At 42.2% G+C, this 13886-nt stretch overlaps 1 protein-coding gene across 1 annotated transcript; it reads left to right on the top strand.

The window, feature by feature from the left end:
- The first annotated feature begins 424 nt into the window (after positions 1-424).
- On the top strand, positions 425-12004 carry MS4A6E (membrane spanning 4-domains A6E). Its single transcript, XM_044261151.1, has 7 exons — positions 425-571; positions 2203-2362; positions 4158-4292; positions 5451-5507; positions 8136-8345; positions 9952-10053; positions 11897-12004. The coding sequence occupies exons 2-7, from the start codon at positions 2231-2233 to the stop codon at positions 12002-12004; spliced, it is 744 nt and encodes a 247-aa protein (XP_044117086.1). The 5' UTR covers positions 425-571; positions 2203-2230.
- Positions 12005-13886: the final 1882 nt, after the last annotated feature.

The raw sequence follows: 13886 nt of genomic DNA, 5'->3' as shown, positions 1-13886 counted from the left end.
AAGCAGTGTAGTCAGACTATGGTTAGCTATATATTATTGAATATTATGATTTATCTAAATCACTATTTCAGTCAATGTTACTATTATTAGTTACATATTATCGAACGCTCCTTGGAAGCAGTGAAAGACCTTCTATAAACATTTTCTCTAAACTTTATAATGAATCTCCCGTGTTGATATTGTTTGCCTATCTAAGAGATTTGAAAATGGAGTCACAGAGAAGAACCCAGACTTGTCTAATGACAGAGCTAGTAAGTATTGGGCTGACAATACCCACACAGAGCTCCAGGAATCCTACGTCCTCACAGCCATTAGGTGGTTCTACGTGTGACTTTTCTGAAGATGCTAGGAGTTTCGAAAAAAAGGAAGTGCAGACACATTTCACAAATCTACGATCTGTAAGTATCACATCCTGTGTGGCTGGAAACTCTGGACTAAGGAAGGGCTGGTGACTTTCAAAAGATGAAGACAAGTAGAAAATTCTACAGGACTGTGTGACAGCCCAGAGTCACCGCCTCCCGGGAGTTTGTGAGCACTCGGCTGGAACCAGCAGGCTGGTCCACGGGCACAGGTAGGCAGTGCTGAGAGACTGGTTTAAACTTCCCACTCCCCTGCTGTGCCTCCCTGTGGGAGATTTGATTGGAAGCTCCTGGAAAGAAGTTAAGAGGCAGGAGAGTATTTTGGAAACAGAATGAGAAGAGGGAAGGAGCAGTGTGTTGAACACTTTCTGCTGTTTTCTGTGTGATCTTGGGCCCCTTCCCTGAGGTCATGTGATTAATGGGAGCATAGTTCTTACCTCTATGGGCCCTGTGCAAACTAGACAGGCCCTGGGCTGAGAACGCTGCTGCAAACAGAGATCCACACTGAGCTTGCTGCTAAGATGGCTAATAGAGCTAATATCACAGGTACTGGTCCTTGAGGCCGGCAAACTGAGGGCCTGACCTTGAACCTGGGTTTCATGACTCCAGGCCCTGTTTCCATATTTCTGACTGCTGCTGCTTCTCCACCCTGAATCAACTCAGGCACAGGCTACCACTGCAAGGTGGGATGATGAAGAAGTGGCGTGCTCTCATGAATTGTTGCAAAGTCTTCAGATTCAGAGAGACCTGGGGTCCTGTCCCACTTCTTACATCTCCCCAGTTGTGTGAACCTACCTGAGTAACCATTATAACTGCAAATATTTCTTCAGCATTAACTCTTATAGGCACATAGGAAAAGCAGATATTATTTCCATTCATAATAAACTTTTGGATTCCAAGTTTCCCTAATTATGACATGGTTTTGCTAACTAAAGAACTAACATACAGAGTTGTTGAAAGATGAAAGGTGCTATAGGATGGGGTGGCCTGGCTCACTCAGTCAGTAGAACACATGACTTCTGATCTCAGGGTCATGAGTCAAATTCCCAGATAGGGTGTAGAGCTTACTTAAAAAAAGAAAGAAAGAAAGAAAGAAAGAAAGAAAGAAAGATACTACAGGATAATGTCCGGTAGAATACAATAAAAAATACCTAGGATCAGTCCTAGTAAGTATTATTTATTGGACGAGAAAATGAACAGTTAGTGTGAGATGTGCCAAACCCGAATAGGAAAACGTTGACAAAGGGAACCCTTACTGCATCTCATGACTGGTAGGGAAGTTTGGGGGTGCAATCCATGGAATATTTGGCAATTCAGTTGTTGCAGGTAGAACCAGAAGAAAGAGAGATTTCTACATATTTTAAGTTTTTTGTGACCATTTGCCTCTGGACATTGAGACCTCTCACAATTGGTGCTTCTGCTTCCCTGCGGTATGTCTCTTATCTCTAATGAATAGACTGGGCCAAAGACTGTACAAAAAAATATTCATGGTGGGGCCCCTGGGTGGCTCAGTGGGTGAAAGTCTCTGCCTTTGGCTCAGGTCATGATCTCAGGGTCCTGGGATGGAGTCCCACATTGGGCGTTCTGCTCAGCAGGGAGCCTGCTTCCCCCTCACTCTCTGTCTGATGCTCTGCCTACTTGTGATGTCCCTCTCTCTCTCTGTCAAATAAATAAATAACGTCTTAAAAAAAATACTCATGGTACTAAATTTCCGTGCTCTTCATAGCTCTCTATGCTGTCCGTTTCCTTCCCAAGGATAGATCAATTCAGGACTAATGGGAAAATACTGAGGAGACTTGAGAGCTCTATACTTTTTAAAAGCTGAGTTTATTTTCTTTCCCAGCGCTAGTGGCCCCATCGTATCACAGCCCATGGCCAATCAGACCATCATAGTTCTGACACCAAATGGCATCAACTTTCCCAAAACGGAGGATCCCAAACCCACCAACGAGGGGCAAGACAGCCTAGAGAAACATCTTAAGACAGATGTCAAAATTCTTGGGGTAAGTCCAATTAAAAATTTGCTGAACTGAAATGGGGAGGGGGTGCAGGAAAGTCTTGGGACTACACGGTGAGCACCGAGGCTCTTAAACTTTACCTGAGGAATTCCAGGTTGATGGGCAGACCAATGGAAGCCCCCTGGAGGGCCATCTGAACCTTCCCCAGACATAAGATGATATGAAAAGTGTTTTTCTCCTATTCTGAATCTGATCAACTCACTTTTTGTTGATGTTTCTGTATTTTTGCAATAGCACACTTCTCAACATTTTCTTTTAAAAAAAAAACACTTTATTGAGGAATAATTGGCATACAAAAAGCTGTATATCTTTTTTTTTACAAAAGTAATGGGGAAAATAATATGTTAATAATAATAATAAAGTGATGGTAAATAATTACATATTTTAGGTACATTTTTTTCTGTGTTTACCAACTGCATGCTTAATAATATGATTTTTTTTTAAAGATTTTATTTATTTATTTGACAGAGAGAAATCACAAGTAGGCAGAGAGGCAGGCAGAGAGAGAGAGGGAAGCAGGCTCCCTGCTGAGCAGAGAGCCCGATGCGGGGCTCGATCCCAGGACTCTGAGATCATGACCTGAGCCGAAGGCAGCGGCTTAACCCACTGAGCCACCCAGGCGCCCCAATAATATGATTTTTTAAGGGAATTTTTCCCTCACCACAAATTATAGGACAAATAAACCTCCTTCCCCTTTTTTCTCCTTCCCTTTTGAGAACAGAGATATTTGCCTTTTGCTGGCTTCTCTCCTCTTGTGCATGATTTATTAAAGAAGCTCTGTGGAGACGCCTGTGTGGCTCAGTCGGTTAAGCGTCTGTCTGCCTTCAGCTCAGGTCATGATCCCAGGGTCCTGGCTCTACATTGGGTTCTCTGCTTGGCGAGGAGCCTGCTCCTTCCTCTCCCTCTACCCACCCCTTGCTTGTGCTTGCTTTCTCTCTGTCAAATAAATAAATAAAATATTAAAAGACGATGAAGAAGAAACTCTGTGAAGCAAAGGAAGGAGGGTAGGGAGGGCTATATCTAGGACTAGGAGGGAACTAAAGAGTTCTAGCCTCCTGGAATCATCTCTGCATTTATATGATCTAAGTTTGCACAACCCAGTGGGAGTGATTGCCTTGTCTCTAATATACTATCCTGTGGATTACTGTGAGGCTTGTGGGACATAATGTTTGGAAAACTTTGGCTTGGTAAATGTTAGCAGAGCCATAAGTGTCTGAGGTGGACTTCAAGGAGGAAAACTTGGTCACTTGGAAGCCAAGATCCTCAGCTGCAGGGACATGGACTGGAGGGTTCACAGAACTCAGAACTGGCCAGAGGGCTAGGCTCTCTGTTGTGTCCAGTGGGGCCTGGGGGATGTAAGGAGGCATGTCCACACCACCAGGGCTAAGACAGCGTGAGGGGTTTCAGATATCCCCTGTTCCCATATGAGGAAGAAAGAGAGTTAATAGCAACAGATTCAGAGAGCCAGGGGAAACAGGGGAAACAGTGTTGCAGGGAGCTGGGAGCTGACGCCACATGAGCAGACAAGGGCAGAGAGCCAGAGATGCCTGAAGACTTGCTGAACACTTGCCAGGTGTCCTGAGACAGTAGTTGTCTGCGGCACAGCAACATCTCTTCCAAAGTATATTTGCAGAGTTCTCATTCCGGAGCTTTTCAAGGTCTGTATCCTTGCTGGAGTCCTGCAGAGAGTGATAATGCACCAGCACCGTGGGAGAGAGAAAGACGTCTTGCCTTTCCAAATGCTGATGTTAATTCTCCAGCTCCCTTCTTCTTCCAACAGACCATCCAGATCCTGTGTGGGGTGATGGTGTTGAGTTTGGGAATTATTTTGGTATCTGTTCCCTCTTCTCCACAATTTGCCCCGACGCTTTCCGCCCTGTTGAAGGCTGCTTACCCATTCATAGGAGCCCTGTGTGTGAGTAGAGAACCTTAGGAGGATGGGGGGAAGTTGGGGCAGAGGGAAAAGGGGGAAGAAATCCTTGAGGATTTCACAAGTTTGTCCTGTTATCTGTTCCAAGGTCCCATCAAAGATACTACATTACATTAATCATTGTGTCTCCTTCAGCTCCTCTATACTTTCTCAGACTTCTCCTTGGGGATGTTGGTGGTCTTGAGTAGCAAGGGCCAGGATTTTTTTGAATTTTAGCATGTTCCTAAATTGGGGTTCACATGATATTTTTTTCTCATAGTCAGACTAATTCTGATGGATTTCCAGGTGGAAGGGACAGAGGTGAGGTGTCCTATTGAGGACATAATGCTATCAACATGATTTATCACTGACCACGTTAACCTTAACCCTGAGGCTGAGGTGGAGTTGGAAGGTTCTTCTGCTGTGGAGTCACCTCTTCCCTCCTTTTTCCACACTCTACTCTTCAAGAGCAAGTCATGAAGCACAGCCCATGTTGGTAGAGGCACCTCATTCAATTTTGAAGACCCAGGCTTTATTTAGGCAGATCTGAAGTACTTAATGCTGGGGCTGTTGGATCTACAACTTTTCTTTTCTCCCTGTTTTGCCATTGTTAAAGGATTTTCTATTACTTCACTGCCCCAAATCAATTAGTCATGAATATTGTAAAATAGTATCTTTGACTTTCAGAACACAGCCTTAATGATTCACTGTGCCCAGCTTTGTCTTCTCTCTGATCTCAGCCACCATTCCACCTAAACCAGGGAGCCACCAACTTAACATGTGTCTCTCTGTCCTCCCATATCTGTTAACTATCCTCACTCTTTTCTTTTTCTGTACCATTGCTTTCATATTTTTCTCTACATAATGTCTAACTCCAAAACTTCCTTCTGTCATTAAAAAAAAACACCCCCTTTCCTGGCTCGTAAGACCCTCATTTTGGTTACTGGGATATATTCTTACTTGTATCTGCCTTTGTTCATGCTTTTCTGAATACTGTGTGGGGAAAAGAGTCACATCTCTGTAATTAATTGGGCCTTACATTGTTGGTCAATGGTTTCGTAAGACTGTTTCCATAGGAGTTTTCCATAAACACCATGATAATAACATTGTAGCTTCACCTGTACATAGACACTGACCTCACCATTGTCTCTCCTTTCTGAACAGTTTGTCATTTCTGGAATTCTATCAATAATCATGGAGAAAAAGTCAACTAAGCCTTTGGTAAGTATGAGAAGCAAACCCCACAACTCATGGGCGCCTGGGTGGCTCAGTGGGTTAAGCCGCTGCCTTCGGCTCAGGTCATGATCTCAAGGTCCTGGGAGCGAGGCCCGCATCGGGCTCTCTGCTCAGCAGGGAGCCTGCTTCCTCCTCTCTCTCCGCCTGCCTCTCTGCCTGCTTGTGATCTCACTCTGTCAAATAAATAAATAAAAAAAACAAACAAAAAAACCCCCCACAACTCATGGATTGAAATGAAATTGAAGGAGAACTCTTCAAGATCAATCTCTTTACCTTGCAGAGTAGGAAACTGAGTTTCAGAGCAGGCATGTGGCGTAGTCAAGAATTGAACTTGGCTCATTGATATTCCTGTCCAGTGCACAGTCCTCCAACCACTGTGCCCTTAATCACACTCTTCATTCAGGGTGTTGTATTATCCCCTAGATCAGCTCCCAGGAATCTATTCTAGAAAAAGTCTGTCTCCTTATAATGTCCTTTTCACAGTAACTGGCCTTCAATTTTAGATCTTCAATGACAAAGAAGATGACAGCATTATAAAGAGGTCTATTTGTTGTGGATTCACTGTGTAAGTCCATCTGTCCAAACCCTTGAGAACACCCAGTCAAAATGTTATTCATGTTAGGACTAATCTCTCATTCTTTTATCTATCTAATCCTAAAATTATTACTTTTCTTGGATTTGAGTATGAACTCTCAGGTCCTAAAAGTTGTCATTAGTCATTGGCATTGGCCAATTGGCAATTGGCATTGGCTAAGAAGACAACTTTACCTGCATTTAACTCTTCCAGGAAAACCAGAACTGGGAGTGGCAGGGAGAGGAAAACTGCATTATAGGGAGAAGATTTCTAATCTGTAAATGTTCACCAAGTCTTCACTCAATCCTAGACCCCTCAAATAGTCTGATGTTGGGAGTCATGGGTAAGAATGACATATAACACAGTTGCACAGAAATTCAATTTGGAAACTCTGCCTACAAACATTTCCTGAAGACGGCAGGAAATTAGAGAGAGTGGTCAAGGGCATGCCAACCTATCTCTTTTTTTTTCCACCAGAATTTAGAGAGTGATCACTTAGAACCCTCACTTATCCTCCAAACTGCTGGATCCGTGCTGTCCAGTAGAACCTCTGGTGACAATAGAGAGGAGGGTAGTCTTATTGCCTGGGCTGGTGGTCACACGTTGCAACCGATAGCTTGAAATGTGGCTAGTGAAATCAAGAAACTGAATTTTAAATTTTAAATTTTACTTAATATTACTCTAAATACAAAGAGTCCATGGTGCTAGTGACAACCATGTTGGGTAGCACAATTCAAGAATAATGTTTCTAGATTGCGGGGAGGAAGCTTATGGGGTTCTTACTTCAGAGAAGAACAAGACCAGAGTGAATAGGGCAGCAAACTCAAGGATATAGGGTGTGGTTTTGGGATATGCTCAGGCCCACCAGAGTAATCTGTCCTATAGTAAATTCTACTGGGGTCACACATGATACCAGCCCTTTTGGAGCCTGGGGAAGAATGCTGTCCCAGAGCAAACCTAAATCATTCTAAGAAATATATCCTCTGGAATTCATGACTGCTGTTGGCTGTAAGGAGGCCATATACTGTAGTCATTGTTTTAGGAAACTTGAGGTTAGGAGGAGAAAAATACCCCGCCTCTTCTCTTCTGTGCCCCAAAGCTCCAACTGCTGAGCCCCTGGATGGGATTATGTAATATTCTAATTTGTGGTTACTGGGTGTGCCCTGGACTACACTTACCCATAAATAGAGATTTCAGGATAATCCTAGATCAATTCCCCCTTCTGTCAATTGGGGTAGGAAGGAACATATTTCTGAGATCATTTTAAAAAATTTATTCCTCTCACTCACCTTATAAATGTAGAAATGAAACCAGAGAGGGAAGTGAAATTAGGGAACTGAGCACTCCATAAAATGGAGAGGGTCTCAGGCAAAGCTACCACAGGGACCTCAGTTTCCTGACATACAGTCTGATCCTTTACCTCACACTGCCGCTAACGTGTTACACAACCCTTGGACCAGGGCTAGAAGTCCAGCTACACTCATTCATATGGACCCTGCCTGTAACCACCAGAGCCTGTCCACTCCAGGACTCACCTAAGCCTGAGGACTATGTTCCCACACTCATCTTTGGGAATATATGTGCGTTTAAGAGAATCATATGCTAGGAAGACTAGCTTGATTCATCTGCCTCTTTTGTGTGGTTGACAGCTTCCTTGAGGGGTTTCTGAATGAGTCGGGGGAGAGAGAAATCATATCTGCCTTTGGTCATACTTTTTTGGGATTCTGCAGGCACGGCCCCATGAAGCCCTGCTTTCAGTCCCAAATAAAGAATTTAGAAGAGCAATATTCTCTGCCACCTACCGAAATCCTGCCTAGAGAGAAACATTTCACACATTCATTCACTTAGCCAAGATTTACCTGCTAGATTCAGAGATGTTGCTGGGTACTAGGGAAGATGTCTCCTGGTTTAAGTCTACCGGTGCTAGATCCCCTGAGGGACAAAAATAAGAAAAAAATTTTTGCAGTGCATTGGCAAAGAGGGATAAGAGGCACATGTTGGTCATTGACGGTGACTCTTACTCAGCGTTTTTCTTTCAGGCTCAGAGCAGCGTGGCTGCAAACATTCTGGGTTCTCTGTTTGCTCTTATGGGTTTTATTCTCCTCTCTGTCAACCTGGCTGCTTTGGATCCTGCCTTTTGGAAGTGCGAATTGAACAAAGAGGACAAAGCACCTACAGGGGATTACTTTTACCATTATATGCACCCATATATTAAAAATGAATGTTTCATGGCCAAAACTACTCTGGCTGTAAGTATTTTTAGGCTGAGATAAAGGGGTTAGGCTCTGAGGTTACATACCAGTGATAGGGAATGGAAGAGTAAATGTCAAATCAAGTTGATGATGAAGAATGAAAACTTACTGTTGATAGAGTTTCTTAACAATCAAAGTAATTCTGTTGTTAGAGATATAAAATAGGAGTTTGTCCAACCAAAAATCTTGGCACTTAGAATGGTAAATTAAGAAAGGCAAAGACACCAGGAAGACCCAAGTGGTCAAAAAGCATGGAAAGTATGTGTGCTGGGCTTTAACTCAGTCTGAGTGAATTCAGTGCTGGGCTAACTCACAGCACTGAGTTCTGATTAACAGGACTGATCAGGGGAGAAGGCAATATCACTGTTGTTTGTGATAACTTATAGGGGTGGGATTTATTAAATTCGGAAATAAGGATGTAGGAAGGTGGAGAATGGGAACTGACTCTGATTGTCATTGTTGAAAAAAAGAAAAGAATGAAGTTTGGCTAATAGAAAAAATGTCTTCAGTTGAAGCATTAAAGAGTATGTGTATGGTCAGAAAACACTGAGAAAGACCCAGGTAACATATGAGGAAAGAGACTGCTGCCTATCCGTTGTCCCACAATCACAAAAGTGAGTTACGTCAAGGCACAGTTGGAGGATGGCCAGATGCTAACAGAGCTGGTCAAGCACGTACTTGCACACGGCTCCTTGTGGACCTGGCCCCAGGCGCTGCTCTCCAGGTTCATGATATTACAATGAGAAAAGGTACATGCAAATGAGGTTGATAGCAATTGGCATAAAGCAACACACGGAGTAGGCAGCTCCACCTTGGGAAAAATTCTGGAGAGAAGTTTGGGAGGGATTTGTGGAATGGATAAAATATGAATTCATGAGGGATAATTTTGCTTTATAAATAAAGGAATTATACTGCACCTGCTTGCTAGGACAGTTTCTAATTAATGTAAACAAGTTGTACTTCCTTTTGAACTGTACATAAATAGGCTAGAGGTTTATGCAATCACATTTTCTCTCCTGTCCTATCAGGTTGCCTGGTCTGCGTGAAGGATGCCTCAGGACAGAAATGGTAGAACTTAGTCTTTTGGCATAGTATCTTTTTTGAGTTGGTGTAGGTTGTTAGCAATGGAGGCCGATCTCTTTATGCTATGTATATTGCCTTGATTTTTCTTTCTCTTACCGACATTAAGAAAGGCTAAGGAAGCTCATCCAGCCCTTTCAAAATGTTGAATTTTACAAAGGGTTTGCACCAATGAGGTCAAACCTCATTGTTCTCAGGTGTCTCTGAGAAGGAAATATCATTGTGCACATTTGATAAATGTGGAGACTTCAGGTTCACACACTATGTCTCAGTGGGATAAGAAACGATGCACAAAGTGGGTTATGTGTAGCTGATGTAGTTCTGCTCATCTGCCTCTCAAGGGAATAAATAAGCAAAGGGATTAAATGAAAGCCAATCACTAGGCTAGGAACGAGCATTGTTGATGTTCTGCCTTCATCTTTTGAGGGTTGAGGCGGTCTTCACCTCTATGGTCAACACTGAACAAGGCATGAAGGTGTCAGTTGATTCAAGCACCACCAACCTTGTATTTCCTGAATTTCAGGGAACTCTGTCTGTGATGCTAATTTGCACGGTGCTGGAGTTCTGCCTGGCTGTGCTCGCTGCTGTGGTTTGGTGGAAAAAGGCTCACTCCACCTTCACTGGGGTGAGTGTGCTGACCTGCCTCCCTAAGTCCTGCCAGGTGTATCTCCAGTTCTGGGTTGTGTTGAGCAATGTCAGCAAGACTGGCAGAAGGGTCAGCAGTTGCCGGAAGATACACATGAGAGATGGCAACTTGATGGGGGTGGAAGACTGATAAGTAATGCAGATGGCAATTGAGTAGCTGACTAGCTAAGGTATGGTTGAACCTGAAAAATTGTCTGGTTCAAGCTTTCTGTTTTATAGATGCAGAAACCTGGAAATTAAATGACTTGCTCAGCATTGTGTATGAGTTTGTGCTCAGGTCCCCAGAACCTGGTTTGTGTCTTTATCAGACTGGAACACCTTCTACCACAGACCTAGTCTCTCTAATAGCCTTGACTTGATCAAGGGCATTTGCATACATGACTGGATTTGCTACATGTCCTTATGCTCTGTTTCCCTTCTGTGATTTTTTTTTATTCAATTTAATTTTATTTCTTTTCAGTGTTCCAGAATTCATTCTTTATGCACCATACTCAGTGCTCCATGCAATATGTGCCCTCCTTAATACCCACCACCAGGCTCACCCAACCCCCAAACCCCCTCCCCTCCAAAACCCTCAGTTTGTTTCTTAGAGTCCACAGTATCTCATGATTCGTCTCCCCCTCCAATTTTCCCCAGCTCAGCTGTCCTCTCCATCTTCCAGTGTCCTCCAGGTTATTCCTTATGCTCCACAAATAAGTGAAACCATATGATAATTGACTCTCTCTGCTTGACCTATTTCACTCAGCATAATCTCTTCCAGTCCCATCCATGTTGATACAAAAGTTGGGTATTCATCCTTTCTGATGGAGGCATAATACTCCATTGTATATATGGACCATATCTTCTGTATTCATTTGTCCACTAAAGGGCATCTTGGTTCTTTCCACAGTTTGGTGACCGTGGTCATTGATGCTATAAACATTGGGGTACAGTTGGCCCTTCTTTTCACTACATCTGTATCTTTGGGGTAAAAACCCAGTAGTGCAATTGCAGGGTCATAGGGTAGCTCTATTTTTAATTTCTTAATGAATCTCCACACTGTTTTCCAAAGTGGCTGCACCAACTTGCATTCCCACCAACAGTGTAAGAGGGTTCCCCTTTCACCATATCTTCTCCAACACTTGTTGTTTCCTGTCTTGTTAATTTTGGCCATTCTAACTGGTGTAAGGTGGTATCTCAATGTGGTTTTGACTTGACTTACCCTGATGGCTAGTGATGATGAACATTTTTTCATGTGTCTGTTCACCATTTGTATGTCTTCTTTGGAGAAGTGTCTGTTCATGTCTTCTGCCCATTTTTTGATGTGGTTATCTGTTTTGCGTGTGTTGAGTTTGAGGAATTCTTTATAGATCTTGGATATCAGCCCTTTGTCTGTACTGTCATTTGTGAATATCTTCTCCTGTTCCATGGGTTGCCCCCTTCCTGTGATGTTAAAATTCTTTTCTCACTTAAAAGATACTTTTAAAAAAATAGTTGTTTCAAATTCCATGGAACAGCACTCTACCACCACCATGGACTTGTGGCTTCATTTCACTGAAATAAAAAGCATTAATTTATCCAGATTGTATTACAGAAAGCAGAATGACTATTGAGCCACACTTATTTAAAGAACTTAATGACATACTATATTCATCTTGTAATATATATGTATATATACACACACACACACACAAAGATGGAGGAAGTGACATTGATATTTATATCTAGATATAAATGTAGATATAAGTGTATATATATAATATATATCTATTATATGTGTATGTATATATATGAAGCTGAACCTGAGTGAATTCTGAAGAACTAACATATTTTGTTTCCTTTAGAGTGTGCTTTTCTTGCCTCAGAGTTACAAGAATAAATCTGGCATACCCTTGGCAAAATCCTTAAAGGCATCTTCTGACCCTGGATACGAAGAACTATTGACTTCTTAGGAGAAATATTCATCAGGAATTTGGTTTTATGATGCTATATAAAAACCAATCAAAGAAACTGAACTCAAGAAAGCAAATTTTGAATTCTCTGAAATGTAGGCTTTTATATAATGAACACTGAAAATATATATCTTTGTTTTCTTGTTATTGAATATTTGTGTTCAATGGGGGTCTCTTCATTTGCCATTAGGCAAAGTGCAAATGTGTCAATTACCATTGCCTAGACTGCAAAACAGAGATTTTCCAAGAAACTAGACAGAACTGTGATTCAGGGGTCATGGTGAAGTAAAGGAGACAACTCCTTCTTGTCCTCCTTAATTGTCAATAGGAGTTCACCAAGTAATGGTGGTGGTCAGACTCTTTCATGGTAGACACTAGTGTTGCATCACATGATTATCCTCGTTACAGCTTGCAGACAAGCCCCCCACAATTAAGTCTCAGGAGCTATGTGAGTAACTAGCTTCCAAATAAAATCTTTATTCAATTTCTATGATGTGTGTTTTTTCAACACCACCAAGCCATTAACTCAATCCTCACACTATCTATCTACCTGGAGATAGCATCAAACCCCACACAGGTTAAGGGCTCAGTGGCTACAGATGGACGTTCTCAAGACCCCCTCCTTGGCTCAATTAATTTGCCAGAGTGGCTCACAGAACTCAGAGAAACATTTGACTTACTGGATTACCAGTTTAGTATAAGAGGAGATAACTCTAGAATAGCCATATGGAAAAGAAACAGAGGGCAAGGAATGGGAAGGGTTGTGGAGCACCACTGTCCCTGAATCTCCCTGGGTTTACCAAGAAGCTATCCCAATCCTATCCTTTTGGTGGTTTATCGAGACTTTGTTACACACATATGATTGATCAAATCATCAGCCCCTGGTGATTAAACTCAATTTTTAGCCCCTCTTCCCTTTCTAGATGTCGGGGGTGGAGGGTAAAAGTTACAATCCTCTAATTGTAAGGTTGGTTCCTCTGCTTGGAGGGCTCCACAACCCAACCTTAGGTTCTCTGAGGTCTTTCCCAAAGTCAACTCATTAACATAAAAAAATACATCTTTGCTGCTCTTTCACTTAGGAAATTCCACAGATTTGTTCCAGGAACTGGAAGGAAGGCTAAATATATATATTTCTTATTAAAAATATCACAAAATCATCATCACATATTTTTGGAAACTCATTTTTTTTTCTTTTCCTTTTAAATACTGAGTAAGTCAACAATGATAGATATAAACCTAAACTTGAACTCTGTTCTCCCTCATCAGCTACTCAAACAAAACAAGCAAACAAAGGCTAACCAGAATACTTATGAAGAGATAGCCAGTTCATTTTTTTCTTGATTTCAAAATAAGAAAGAACAATTGTTCGAGCATAAATGTTAAGCCCCCCCCACACACACACATGCTCACATGCTGGTGTTGAAAGACTTCTAATTTAATACAAGCCCCATTTCTTTGAAAGATTTTCTCATATTTTCCCTGCCCTGACCCACTATGTCAGGGTCATACCCACTGTGCCAGATCTGGAGCTCAGTTTCCCCATTCTATTTTTCATTCTGAGAGTAGGATGTTGGAGCTTTCAGCTCTTTCTTCAAACTCTCTCCTCATTATCATCTCCCTTTCTTCTGCCCTCCTTCCCTATGCACACATTTCTACACCATTCCTCTTCTTTATTTGCTTATTATGGATATCGAACATTTATGGGGACTTTGGCGTTACCCGACCCTATGCTGGATGCCAGGCTTACAAAGATGAATTACATGGAATGTTGGCTTGGCTTCAGGGAATTCATAATCAACTGGGAAAAACAGATGACTTGTCAAGATAGAGAAGCACCATTCAGGGCACTACGAGCTATTTAAGCGCAGAATAAAGAACCCTC

This window comes from Neovison vison, chromosome 7 (genome assembly GCF_020171115.1).
Source record: "Neovison vison isolate M4711 chromosome 7, ASM_NN_V1, whole genome shotgun sequence".
NCBI lineage: Eukaryota > Metazoa > Chordata > Mammalia > Carnivora > Mustelidae > Neogale > Neogale vison.
This window is presented reverse-complemented; position numbering and strand designations above follow the sequence as displayed.

Coding starts and splice junctions, on each gene's coding strand:
- MS4A6E (XM_044261151.1), top strand. CDS start 2,231: ATGGCCAATCAGACCATCATAGTTCTGACACCAAATGGCATCAACTTT. Junction 2,363..4,157: donor CAGATGTCAAAATTCTTGGG/GTAAGTCCAATT, acceptor TTCTTCCAACAG/ACCATCCAGATCCTGTGTGG. Junction 8,346..9,951: donor TGGCCAAAACTACTCTGGCT/GTAAGTATTTTT, acceptor CCTGAATTTCAG/GGAACTCTGTCTGTGATGCT.